Genomic DNA, 13,842 nt, shown 5'->3' with positions numbered 1-13,842 from the left:
CATAACATTTAGGGATGTCGCGGCAACACTTATGATGCGGCAAATTATGAACGTGAATTATCAAAGACATTTTTCTCTACGACGTAAGCCACTCCGTTACATTCAACAGAATAAAAACTTTGTATTTAGTCTAATAAGAATAGTTGAATATAGTTTTTGTGTTGTGAGCCAGATTGATTCATTTAACAAGAGTTAAAACAAAATATTGGCACAACTTCAAACCTTATCAGAGTCAGGCAGTTTCTGCGCCATCAGCTCCTCCCCTTTGGCGAGCACCCTGTCGACTCCCGGCCTGTGGCCTGCAATCTCGGCTAAGAGTTTGCCGTGCTTCTTGTGGAGGCCTTGCGCCGCGTGCAGGTCACCGCCCAGCACTTCGGATCCCGCCACTCCCATGCGCTCTGCAACCCACTGGAGCTCCGCATCAAGTGAGAATTTGAAGTTGTAGAATCTGCAATGAAACATAGTTAGTTATTAGGAAATCAGTTTTACTTCTGCCTTAAAGTGGTACTTTATCTAGAGACGTAACTGAGATTTTTTTTATACGCCGTGACTGGAAAATGTTTGAAAACCACTAACTGTAACTAACAGTACAGTGTACTGTTAGAAACTGTGAATGTGAAAATATAATACCTGAGGCCTTCCTCTAACAGGGTTCTCCTCTCCATAGCGGGTGCTTTGAGTTCTTCTAGAGCCTTGGCACAAGATTTGCACTCGTGCTGGACACTGTCTGCATCGAAATGCCCCTCTGCGGCTAGATCAGTTCCTGCAGCTTGCAGTTCGCGGATGCGCTGCTCCCATACCTGGGACACTTCCAATTCCAGGGCCTGTGAAAAATAGTTTTCATTAATTAAAACCTGATCACTTATTACAGTTAATATATTCAGTTTCTAATATAATACTATTTACATTGTTGGATTTAAGTCAAATCAGCAGATTGATAAATAGATCTCAAACAATATAATATGTCTATAGATTATGTGTGATGAAATTGTCAAGTTATGTGAATAATCACTGACCTGATGTTTATTCAGCAACTCCTTGCAAGTTCTGAGGTCTCTCCCGGTCTCCTTAGCTCCCAGGGCTTTCTTGAGGTCCATAAGTCTGGCTCTGGCGTCTTGAGCGTTTCTGGCATGCGATCTCTGAGCAGCGGCCTGTCGGAGGTTTTTAGCTCTCTCTGCGGCCGCTGCTCTCAGAGCGGCCCATCGGGCACGGAGGGCGGCTAATCTCGCACCCACCGCCTCGCTGCGGGCAGGCTCCGATGACACCAGGGCTTCGCCAGTCTGTAATCAATTTGTCGACATTAAGAAAACAGAAAAATACACTACTTGTAGAGTTATCAAACTTATTTCAATTGCGTCGCAGAATTTATTGACAAATAATTGAGATGGTTCATATTTCGCTTACTATCTGAAAATTTTAAGATTGAAGACTAGTGCAAATATATATCGTAACTATCTTATGTATGAAATATCGATTTACATTTGTAACATTTCTGAGTTGGCCTTCGTTGGCATGAAGTTCTCTCTCGAATGCCTCATGCTTCTGCAGTTTCCTCTCCAAATTTGTCAAGTCCCTGTAAATGGAAAATGAAAATATTTAATTTGACATTTTTGTTTATCAAGTTTATATTTTGTATCGGATTTATTGAACTTCTGATAACACACCTGTATGACTGATCAGTGGCCATTCTCATCTTGTCCTGGATGAAGGCATCCAAGTCATCGGCCTCAGCGCTGAAGTGTCGGTAAGCGAGTGAGGCTTGCAACGCAAGCCTGCGCTCGGCAGCCAAAACTCTCACTGCATCACGTCGAGACTTCACCTGCTTTTGACGGGACACAATCCTAGAAAAGAATTTTAATATTATTAAAAACACTATTGGTAGTATTTCAACAATACGATGATAAACACGAGTATTATGAAAAGTAAATTGCCATGTTCGCTCCTAAGAGAGGCACAACCACCACAGACTGGAGATTATATGGTGAAACCGAACTTTACATTTTTGAAAGAACTGACAAATTGACAAAAAAAAAACTGCAACTGCCAAATTTGTTAGGAGCATATTTTGTTAATGTGCTGTTTTACCTTTTCGATAAAACGACAATCTTATACAATCGCATTTTGTGTAACAATTGAACAAGCATGGTCTTGGGCACTGCAGACATGACGTCCGGAATTCATTTCAATTATTGTCATACATTGAATTGAATGAGTTCCAATAAATCAGAGTTATAATTTTAATTCCTAATTTGTGATTGTATTTTGAATATTTCAGATGTAAATTGCGGGGAAATACAAACATGAAACTGGGAATTAAATGTACTAAAATGAAACGAGACTGCAGTATCTACACACAAACAGCAGGAAAACGTAAATTGAGATTCCACTTTATCAACAGTTGTTTTTTTACAATAAATGCACAACTGTTAGCCATTCACCCATTGGATCCTTGTACTGTATCAAATACACATCGTTAAAAATGACATGCGTTGCAGCAGACCACAGCCTCGGAGACGGCCATCCTACCAACCAAACCACCGTGGGTGGATTATAATTACTGGAAAATATGGAAAGTAATAAATAATAATGAAAAGAAACTAACTGTTCGGTGGCGTAATGCTTAGCTTTCGCCAAAGCATCGGCCTGATTGCAGAAAGCTCTGAGACGCTCATCTTGGGCGGCCAGGGTACTCTCAAAGTCTTCGTGGCGCTTCACCAGAGCCTCGACGGCTTCCACAGACTCCTATAAATAAAATAAAATCAGTAAACCTTGCTATCCCACATTGTAGAATTATTTATGGAAATATTTTCATACACAAGTAAGTGTTTTTAAAAAAAGGTGGATAATAAGTAGTCACAAAATGTATATACTCAAAAATCAGCGCAGCAGTACTGTTTATTAAAATTTTTGTGGTATGTAGATCTTACCCCAAGATCTTGGTATTCTAAGAAAGCTTCGTGTGCACCGCTTGTGGCATCAATTCTATCAGCTTCGCGGTTAAATGACTGCAGTTGAAGACACTGCGTCAGCATTTCTTGCTTGTGCTTCCACTCTGCAATGCAAACAAAACGATTATTAATACACCCAAAAAGACGCAGTCCATAAATTATCATATTGAAGAACAATGAATAAAGTAATACAAAAAGTTAATAGATGTAATTATTTACGTTGGTCAACTATCTTCCTGTCGCTTTTGAGTGCCGTCACCTTATCAGCGACTTCTGTCAATGCAGGATTGCCCTTCACCAATTTGTCTCCGAGTTCAATCACTTCATTCAATCTAAAAAATAAAATTACAACACAATAAAATAGAAGTACATATTATTGTCTGTACATACCTACTAGTCAATCAATGAAAATTAACATTATGTTTGCATATCAGACTCGCATTTTTGATATTTATCTTGCTCCTACTAGAGATTTCAATCTTGGGACAGAATTTTCACGTATATTCTTATCCGATACCATATACTTCTTTACACCTTTCTGTCAACCTATCTGTCACAAATTAATTGTAATATTGAATACTTTCTATATACTCATTACATCACTGTAAGCATCTGTCAAACTATTACGAGAGTATCCTATCATTTGTTTTCTTTTACGACCCGATTAAAATAATATAATATGATTCCTTTATTTCTGTATCACGTTTAATACGTCTTCTCCCTATCTTACTTTCTCTTACACATTTCTCATGCGTTACAGATAATTCAAGACAAATATAATACAATATTATACGGTAACACTTTTGTAATTGACAAAAAATGTTTTCTTTTATCAATAATTGTATAAAAGGTAACTCCGAAATATTAGTAAGTACTTTGATATTTTCAATCCCAGATTTTTGGAATCAAGAAATTGACCATGATCTCAGGATTGCAAACCCCAGCTCATACAGTCCCTTGCTCAAGTCACTCCGGAAGAGAAATCTAACAGGATGTGTCTTCCAACAATCTCACAATTTTACATTATGTAAAGCCAATTTTCAGTTGCAAATTTTACACATAAAAACAAATAAATATTTATACTGACTCATCACGGTGGGCATTGATGTCATCCAAAAGTTCGTTGTGCTGTTTGAGGAGGTTTTCAGCGGTGGCCACATCTTTGGCCTTGATGTCTGCTGCAAGTTGATCTTTCACCACCTGTAATTGCAATTAAAATTTTGATAGGTAGATATCAGTTTGCGTAAAACATGAGACAGGTGTGTAAACTTTGGTATCAATTAATACTTCAATCGTTCGGATGAGTGACATTTATGAACATTATTTTAAAGCTTTAATAATACAGTGTCAACCTTAAGTTGCGTTATAAGCTGTCCTCCCTGGAAACTGACGCATAAATAGAGATTCTTCCTTGTACTTGTAATAGTCACGGGTTATACTGTCAGACGCGATGTTGGTACATTTGAAGAGGCAACATTAACCATTCCTATTTTTATTTTCTTAACCGGTTTAGATGAAATTCATTTTCAAATTAACCACGAAAGAAGCCTGTATGACCTCGTCCTATCAAATGATTTGTGTTGCATCACTCACGACATGCCGCAGCAATGAAATAGAGATAAGATGTGCGCGATTTAAACTGAGGCAAAATTTTCACTTATGTACTGTCGCACAGTAGGCTCTTTTCTTTTCTATGACAAATGAGTTATTGAGTATTTCTTTTGTGGTAATAACAGACAATTTATGCTATTGTTTAGTGTGGAATGCCTTAAGTTCAGAAGAGTGTGGTCATCAGTCAGTTTTGATACTGGATACTTGAAGTTGTACAAGCCTGCCAGCTGTATATCAATAGTACTCCTACACAAACGCACCATTTGCATATTACAATTTGCAACTGTACATCAGAGAACAACAAAGAGTAAAACCACCCGTTAGTGTATGCCTTCAGGGAATATACCTCGAAAATAACTATGCAGCAATGGGAATATGACGATTTTCATACCTGTAACCAACTCAAAAGGCTGGCACTGCTTCTGATGAAGATCTGGTGTCCGACAGCACTTTCGAGTCTAGCCCGTCTCTCGTTGGCTTTCTGTTGGCATTCTTCCCACATGGCTTGGACTTCTTTTTGGCGGGCGTCAACGTTGGCACGCTCGTTAGGGTAAGCCGACTTCACACTGGTAACGAAGCAATCATTATAAAATTAGAAATTATAAAAAAAAAAAAAATAAAGAATTAAAAAATTTAACTACAATAAACATATCCACAGACTGAAGATTATAATAACACTTAACATTTTATGAGGATTGATTGTTGGCTATTCACTCAACCTATTGGGTCCTTGCTCTGGATCAAACATTAAAAAAATAACATGTAAATTTGAGCCAGCCTTGGGGATTCAAACATGCAATAGCGAAATACTTGTGTAGAATGCTTGAATAGTGCTTAATCAAAAAATGTAATTTTACTAACCTATCAGCCAGCAAATGTACTCTAGCCACTTTGTCTTGCAGTGGAGCCAGTTCCCTTTCGAGTTGGGCATGTCTGCGCTGCAAAGCTCTCACGGTGTGCAGGTCGGCACCCAGCTCTGCGCCCTCCAGCTGACGACTCTTCTCCAGCATCCACTCCATCGCCTCCATGCACGTCCGCTCAAACAGCTCCACACTAACAAAGAATAATAAAAATGATGTTAAAATGGTAAAACTCAAAAGGACATGAACTATTCTGTATGTTGGCGCATTGAAAGATTGCGACTATAAACTCTACTGCTAATATCTTTAATAGAATGTTTTGACATTTTTGTTAAACTATTGACAAACAAAGAAAAAAAATGATAAACAAATATATTTATACCTGGACGCTCCTTCCAGACTCTTTTCCTTCTGTTCTTTGAGTCTGTTGAGGTTATCCCAGAGCCTTTGAAGAGTGTTGGCACGTGCTGTTGCCCGATCAAGTTGGGCATGTTTGGCTTTCGTCAGTTCTTGGACTCCAGCGTGTACTTTGGCAAGGCGGGACCGGCTAGCTGATAAGTCCGTTACGAATTTCTGTAAACCATTGAATAGCTGTTATTGTAGGAAATCTTGAGCAAGTAGTCTCATGAAAAATAAAAACAAAATAATATCTACAATAATTTTGATATACGTAGTAACAACAAAATATGCACTGACATCAAACATTGACTGATAGCACTTGGCCACAGTGACGGGCGGGCAATGGCGTGTACAACTCAAACGTATAACCATGTGTAATATTAATATGTCCAAAAAAAGACACTGTCTATGAACATTTCACGCACGGTTATACGTTTGAGTGTGCGCACGCCGCCGCCGCCCGCCTGACCACTACACTCTTGCACATAGACATTCAAACAATGATAAAGATTCTAATTGATTTACGTTTTGTGCTATTCCATGTAAGTAATTTTTTGCGACTCGGGTTTCTGCCTTTAGGCATCTTCAGGTAATATGTATACTCGCAGTGGGTATGAATTAACCATTGGTGAGTGCACATAGTGCCTAAAGATGTCGAAAGGTGAAACCCAGGTCGCAAAAAATTACTCAAATGTAATAGTACAAAACTTAAATCAATAACATTGATGATAAAGATGTTACAATACAATATGGCCAAAATCCACATTGGATTGTGGTCTCTAGAGCAAATGCCTAATTAATTTATTGATATAAACATGTTTCCATACCTCATACTTTCGCTTGGCATTATCGACAGTGTCAGTTGGTTCATCTGTCCTCAGCAGTTTTTCTTTATCCTTGATCCACCTTTCGAGGTCATCGCAATCTCCGTAGAAAGCGTACAGTCTGATGGCGTCTTCGAGGGCAGCGTGGCGTTCGTTGGCCATTTGTACAAGGCGTTCTGTTATAATAATTAATAGGCATTACTCAAATTATTCTTTTTAATTTATTCACGAAACATTTCAAGATGTGTTCCTAAATTTTAACGTCTTAAATTTATATTATACTCGTTTCTTATGATCCAATCCACAGAAAGTCTCCATGTCATCTGGATATCGTAATAATATTTGTGGTGTTATGATTTGATTATTGATTGTAAACGATTTGCGTAATTCTCTTTCAAGTGACAGACAACTATAAACACTTTAAAACCATAAATTCTCACCATAAGTGGTGTTAATTCTCAGTTTCCGAGCATCCACACTGTCTCCAGGCTGTCCCTGGTTTGTGGTGGCGGTTGTCGGCTTTGGTGGTCTCCAAGGAGCCCTAGCTCCACCCTTGTTGGGGGCTTTCACGCGCACCACTTGTTTTGTCAACACTGTCTTCTTTACGCGTTGCACTGAACGAACCTTTTCTGGACGCCGAACTTGTACCTGAATTATAACATCAAATTAGCAGTGAAAAACTATTTCAATCGAAGATTGCATTATTATGACATAAGAAACAATTTAGGAGAGTTTACAAATTGAATAACAGTGTGTAGGTATAAGAAAGCATCACACTCAAAAAGTCAGTAAAAAAAAACAAATAGAATAATTATTAAAAGAAAAGACAATCAATAAATAAAAATTGCCTACATAATAAAACTACAGATTTAAAAATGGAACAAGCACTTGCATTATTTAATATGTCAACATTTCAAAATATACATTTTTGTTGGATATCTTAGGATAACTCAAACGACAATGTTTTAAATAAAGTGACAGGTAGGGGGCCATAAGTATGTACTTGGAAGACCTTGGAATATTTTAGTTTATCTGCAGATTGTGACTAAGCCGCCCGCACCTATGATATAATCTTAAATAAATAGTTTTCAATTTAGAAACCAAAATAAACATTGATATGCATTAAAATTATTAAAAATAATAAACAGAATCCAACCAGTATGCAACAGAACAATGGCAGTTTTCATTATATTTTGACCATTGACACCATCATCCTACATTTGAAAGTTAAATTAAAAATTAACCGTAGATGTAGTAAATAAACAGATGGGGTATTTCCATACAGAAGTACTACTGTTTAATTTAATGGCATCCAATATGAATCATGTTACGATTGCTTAGACCGTTTTAATTTTCAATTTTGATTGTGTTGCATAAAAATTTATGTATTATAAAAGTATGTAAGTACTGTCCGACAACAAGAAATCGGCGATAACAGGAAGTCGCTGTAATCACATATAGAAAACTTCTCAATGGTGTACCTGTCAAGGCGGCAACGCGCGCTAGAGGCGTGTTTAAATAATGTATCGGCTCTCCTTTTGATGCGATTTTTTTTCTTCTTCGCAATCTACCAAAAGAGTACTAATAATAATTCTAACATGATCTCCTGATCGTTTTAGACATATTTTTATTATAAGAAGCTTCAAATTACGTAACTTGATGAAATCCGTACACCACGAGAGTGTAAAATGAAATGATAAATTTGGCGGCGTTCCTCATTTGAAAATGGAAGTACTATTACCAGCATTGGAGGGGATTGTTAGTTCACAGTTTTAACACGTGGACAAGAAGTTCTTGTTCGACAGTAGTCGAGGTAAACGTTTAGTTTCGGTTTGTTTTTCAAGATTTTTTTTGAATATGGAATATTGCATATTTAACCAGGGGTGAAACATTTACTCACCGGAACTATCCTTGGTTCGATTTCCTTCACGTAGTTGGCTGGCACAAATCCGTCGGTAGAGTCTGCCTTGCGAACTGACCACCAATCAGGGTTTGTCTTATTGATCAGGAACATCACCTCGCCTTTAGACATTGTCATTCCTTGGCCTGTGAATGCGTACAGGGCTTTCACCTGGACAGACACAAATATACATTTATTTGTAAGTCTTCAAAACACATTAACCGACATGCCAAAATTCATCAACAGAGGTTGATTCACAACTTGATAAAGGCTTCCCATGGCTCCTTACATTTCTCTCGCTCATTTTTATAAGCAGCGAAAAAATAGCTATGGTTGTCATGAAATAGGTGGAATGTTAATTTAAAATGTCTACAAAATTTTTTTTAACACCACCTCTAAAATATTTTTTTATCGAAAGTGCGGTCGCAAATAATATCACCAAAGTAAGTAACCAAGGTAAGCTACCATTTACATTTTTTTTTAAACAATGTATTTAGTGTTATCAATATAGAGAATATTAAATTTTCTATAAATATCAAATCAATCATACTAATAATTCTGATTCACTATTAAGTGTGTGTAATATAAAAAAAATTGATAGGCTCTCTCTTCGCTGGTTCTGTGCCAAAGCGAACATGTTCGCAGATATGGCTGAGCGTACAGTGCCGGCCATACAAAAAACGCGAATTTATTCGCCTGTCTTTGAAGACAGAATGCCAGTCTCAGGCGTTTGTTTTGAATAATTTTAAAATTCGGAAGAATACTGGTCCAATAATGAGACATTTAGCATATGATTGGTAAGTGTTTATGATAAACTTTCAATATATTGTTAATATAAAGTTTTATTTATGCTAAAAAATTCACGGCCTCTGATTTGCCGCCATACAAAACCTTCCGGCACAGATCAGGTTGATTGTCTAATAAAAATATGAATAGTAAATTATTACCTGTGGCACACTGCGTTCCTCAGTGACAGTTCGATGTTCAAGTCTCTCGACCGGTTCCTCTTCCCAGACCTCGGTAGGAACAAGTCTTGTCTCATTCACCCATTCTTCACTGACTTCAGGCTCACCGGGTGCGTCTGGTTCACTTACCAACTGTAAACGAAGATTTCTAATCAGTCACAGTTATACCCAAAGATGAATACACAATTTTATATTGTAATATCGCAAAGACAATTTTATTACTAATGTAGCAGTGGGTGAGTTTACTAAAATTGTTATAATGTATTCAAACCTGCAAAGAGTCAATTCCCTGAGCCAAAAGTCTATCGGCTTGAGCGTTGAGGGTGCCAAGCTCGGGAGTATAGGCGGCTAGTTCTCCCTGGAGAGCACGGTGTCGACTGAGGAGGGCTTGGGCTGATGGCTCGTCGCTGCCAAGATCTGCAGAACCAGCAAGGGACAGTTTGTCCTTCAGCCATGACTCCGCTTCGTTAGCATCTGCGTAGAACTGGAATTCAAATTCACATTAGCCGACATTGTCAAGTGTGCATTATTTTTGTGTCCATATTTGCATAGTTTTATATACAGATCTTCGTGAGGGAAGTAAAATAACGATTTTTAAGATAGAAATGTTTTAAAACACTGTTGATGGTGTATGAATAAAATACCTGGTAAGCTTCAGCAGCTTCTCTAAGTTGTTTATCCCTAAGATCGGCCAGTTCCCTGAGTTGGTCCCAGAGTCTCGCCAAACTTTCAAGGCGACGACTGATGTCAGCACTCTTTGGATGCTTGTCTTCAACCAAACTAGAAAAAAAAGGAAATTGTTGCATAATATATGTTACACTAACATAAGTTTCTATAAACTACATCGAGAATTTTCTGCATGTGAAAACTAGTATCCTACCAAGCCACTTTTTGGTTGCAAAGACACAAAAAAATTACATAATATTAAGTAAAACTATAATACAATATAAATTAGACTCTATTGGGATCCTTTACTACTATTACTTTGACCAAGTTACCTTTCTTCAATTGAAATTTGAAAATAAGATGACAAAACTGTTCTTACCTGTTTCCTTTGGAGTTGACTTTGGCTGTGTGTCTTTCGCGAGCTCTCATCTCGTGCCGCAGAGCCGTATGTTTCTGCTGGTGACTCATCACAGCTCGAAGGTCTTTTGCGGTCACTCCAGTTTGGCAGATTCGTTGTCTTTCCGTCACCCAACCTGATAATATTAATGAGAGAATGTTATCATTGCGGAAATAGCAAATTAATATCATTTTATACTGTACAAATATTATACAAATTGCATGTGGAAATTAAATTATACGCTACATTCTTACTAACAAGCACAAGTTGGAAATCAGTAAATATTTTGTATTTGAAGATTTGATACTCACGAAACAAAAATAACAAGTCAGTGAACGGTATACATAATTTCAAATTATGTTAAACACATATAATTCGAAAAGATCTCATGCATACTCGCTAGAAAAAATCTTTTTAGAAAAAAATTATTATTCGTTGAAATAGTTTTTCAAACATGTACTTACTCTCTTCTTCTTCATGATCTTCAATGAACTGATAAAGGTTTCTGGCTTCCTCGATACGAGCTTTACGTTCTTTTGCCGCAGCTAATAAACTGTAAAATAAAAAAAATCATTAACCATTATGATTTGAGGATTCTGCAACAAAACGTAACTAGAAGTTAATAATGACGAGAATAAATTATGCTAATTTTTTTTGAGAATCGACGATTCATCGGGAGTGCAATTTTAGTTGGGTGCAAAAAAACTGTAAAAACACATAAAAAACACAAGCGCAATAGGTGACAGTCGTCAATTGTCACTTTCAATCTTTCAATCCCACACTATTTCTGTCTTGCTCACATGTCTTAAACGTGTCCCAATTAAACCCATTTACTAAATAATTTTAGTCCCCATTAAGCGGATTCCAATTACCCTCGGATAAGGAGGACTCCCTGTATACAGCAATCATTGGTAGCTGCATCTAGTCATTGAATATGTGCCTTGCCCTTCTGTGTCTTATTGGATTACTTGACATTACTCTCTTTGCCGATTTTTTATTGTTTATACAGTGCACATGACCTAGTCACCAGACTCTTAATTAATTGATAGAACTACACTGCAATTTGCATACAAACTGTAGAGCTCAGTATTGTATTTTCTCCTCCATTTGTTGCCGTCTCTAATTGACTCATAAACACTGTGTTCTCATCATAACCGTAAACTAATAAGACAAAACTCACTCATCGAGGTCTTCTTGGAGTTGTTTGAGCCTCTGGTCCAACAGATTTCTTGGTGCAGGCGGTGATGCGGAGACAGCTTGCGGTAAAGCCGCTCCCTGTCTTGCCAACCTTCTTCCTGTCTCTCCGAGAGCACCCAGTTGAAGTTCTTGGAGAGCCAGACTTTGGGCGGTTTCCTCCACTCCTACCAAATGTGGCCCGACATCTTCAGACACTAATTGCGACTGAAATAGCAATTTGGGAATTAATACAAATTTATTTTCTAATGACAAGCTAACTCAAAATCAATAATATTTTGTTGTTAGTGTTTATGGCCTATAACTTATCTGATAAAGTAATTTAGTATTGCATCTGAAGATTATTGTGTGGGCTATCATTAATTTACCTGTATGCGGAAGAGATTTGGCAATATATAAAGCAATCACTCAAATTAACAGGATGTAATAAAATAAAATAAATTAACAAAAGAATATAAATTTATGTCTTTGGCAAACATGCTCTCTTAGACCTTTCGCTCACGGAGGAACTAAAATCCGACAAACTGGTTGCTGATGAAACTCATAAACTGGTCAATGACTAATGCTTCGCACACGCCGCTACATAAACCCGCTTACAATAATAATCTCATAACCTCAAACTGTCAAACCCATTGTCCTTCCTACTTCATTCTAAGCTTTTTCTGTAATATCATTACGGGAATATTCTGGCAGCCTGTAATTATACAGGCAGGAATATTTCTCAACATCTGCCACATATCTTAAATTAAAAATCGGTTCGCCCATCTTTAACTTTAAACATCTTGACTTGTTATTGCTTGTTCAGTTCAGTGCTACCAATTTTGGTAATAAAATATTATGATTTTTCATCGCATCTACTGATATTGGTATGTACCACTGTTTTATGGGTGACAGGAAACTGAGAGACTAAGAGAGTAGCATGTCGCATCTCTTCGGTTTCGGGCGCGAATGTTTTGAGAGATTCCAGCCTTGGCGTCAGCGAGCCGCCATTGAAATACATTAGCTAGATACTGGCTGGAATTTTAGTTTCAGTCGCGTATTTTTTGAGTATTCTCATGAGCGGATGGCCTTAGTGAAAAAATGTATGTAAAAAATTACCCTTAAATGTGCTACAGATGCTAGGGCAGCGTCGACTTCTCGGAGAAGTGCCATCAAAGCCGATAGCCTCGCCAAAGCTTCTTGGTGTCCTCTCAAAAGTGCCAAGAGCTCTTTCCACCCTGCAAGGACTCCTCTTTCCGAAGCTTTCACGGCTTCAGCTCCGTGATAATTCTCACGGACGAGTTCTTCGGCCATCGCTGTCAAATCGTCGAATCGTTCAGTTCTGAAAACCAAATTAATCAAATTCTTAGATCCCTTCATCCAAAAACTATGTCTTCTACAATGCTGAGAATTTAGTAAATTACCATGTTTGCTTCTAAGCAGACCATACGGGCCTCTACAGGGTATAGGTTATATTAATAGACTTTTAAAAAGAGGAATGAATGTTAACCATTTTCATGGGTCCTTAATAACTGGATCAAACACACATTGAATAAAAAGCATTTTTGCGAGGACTCATGATTTTAGAGACGACCGCTCTAACTAGACCACAATGGGTGCAGTAATAAATAATTAATAATAACTATTGTGACCCTTTCGAGTATTTTAGTCAGTGGACTTAAAAAGTGGGCACTAGGAAGTAACAATTCTTTTACTTCAAAACATAAAAATACCCACATAAATTGTCCATTGCTAGAATTTGAAACTAAGCCTTCACAGTACAAAATGATATCCCAAATGTTAGCATGTAGAGAATAACTCATACTGGTTTACCACAACAACAAAAATATACCTGGCAAGAATATCTGCAGAGATGGCTTCATGTTTCTTGACTGTGGCATCCACCTGAGCCAAATTGGAACCATATCTTGGATCGGAGAGTACTTGGATCATTTCCTTCAGGTAAGTCTTTCGAAGGACAGCCTGTTTAGAAAAGAACAGTATTAATCCATGATTACACTTCTAAATACCATTACAGGGTGTTAAAACAAATTAGATTTTTGTTGGTTAACATTTAACATTGTGTCTAATGATTGAAT

The 13,842-nt window shown here is 37.5% G+C and overlaps 1 protein-coding gene across 5 annotated transcripts in view; it reads right to left on the bottom strand.

The window, feature by feature from the left end:
- Nucleotides 1-13,842, bottom strand: part of kst (spectrin beta chain, non-erythrocytic 5 kst) — a 130,147-nt gene that overhangs the window by 43,010 nt on the left and 73,295 nt on the right. For all 5 annotated transcript variants that reach the window (XM_085954075.1, XM_085954076.1, XM_085954077.1 and 2 more), the window contains 23 exons: nucleotides 13,596-13,726; nucleotides 12,863-13,085; nucleotides 11,751-11,971; nucleotides 11,035-11,123; nucleotides 10,553-10,706; nucleotides 10,152-10,287; nucleotides 9,779-9,991; nucleotides 9,490-9,639; nucleotides 8,543-8,713; nucleotides 7,083-7,290; nucleotides 6,646-6,818; nucleotides 5,802-5,992; nucleotides 5,421-5,612; nucleotides 4,951-5,125; nucleotides 4,036-4,148; nucleotides 3,168-3,280; nucleotides 2,928-3,052; nucleotides 2,603-2,742; nucleotides 1,665-1,841; nucleotides 1,480-1,573; nucleotides 1,017-1,280; nucleotides 631-824; nucleotides 223-448 (listed from right to left, as the gene is read on the bottom strand). In XM_085954075.1, the coding sequence (XP_085810201.1) occupies nucleotides 223-448; nucleotides 631-824; nucleotides 1,017-1,280; nucleotides 1,480-1,573; nucleotides 1,665-1,841; nucleotides 2,603-2,742; nucleotides 2,928-3,052; nucleotides 3,168-3,280; nucleotides 4,036-4,148; nucleotides 4,951-5,125; nucleotides 5,421-5,612; nucleotides 5,802-5,992; nucleotides 6,646-6,818; nucleotides 7,083-7,290; nucleotides 8,543-8,713; nucleotides 9,490-9,639; nucleotides 9,779-9,991; nucleotides 10,152-10,287; nucleotides 10,553-10,706; nucleotides 11,035-11,123; nucleotides 11,751-11,971; nucleotides 12,863-13,085; nucleotides 13,596-13,726 (3,873 nt within the window). The remainder of the gene's footprint in view (nucleotides 1-222; nucleotides 449-630; nucleotides 825-1,016; nucleotides 1,281-1,479; nucleotides 1,574-1,664; nucleotides 1,842-2,602; nucleotides 2,743-2,927; nucleotides 3,053-3,167; nucleotides 3,281-4,035; nucleotides 4,149-4,950; nucleotides 5,126-5,420; nucleotides 5,613-5,801; nucleotides 5,993-6,645; nucleotides 6,819-7,082; nucleotides 7,291-8,542; nucleotides 8,714-9,489; nucleotides 9,640-9,778; nucleotides 9,992-10,151; nucleotides 10,288-10,552; nucleotides 10,707-11,034; nucleotides 11,124-11,750; nucleotides 11,972-12,862; nucleotides 13,086-13,595; nucleotides 13,727-13,842) is intronic.

The sequence above is a fragment of the Rhyacophila brunnea genome, unplaced genomic scaffold (genome assembly GCF_057557595.1).
Source record: "Rhyacophila brunnea isolate RB1 unplaced genomic scaffold, BYU_Rbru_1.0 scaffold_4, whole genome shotgun sequence".
Lineage (NCBI taxonomy): Eukaryota > Metazoa > Arthropoda > Insecta > Trichoptera > Rhyacophilidae > Rhyacophila > Rhyacophila brunnea.
The sequence above is the reverse complement of the archived record's forward strand: the minus strand, read 5'-3'. Positions and strand labels throughout refer to the sequence as shown.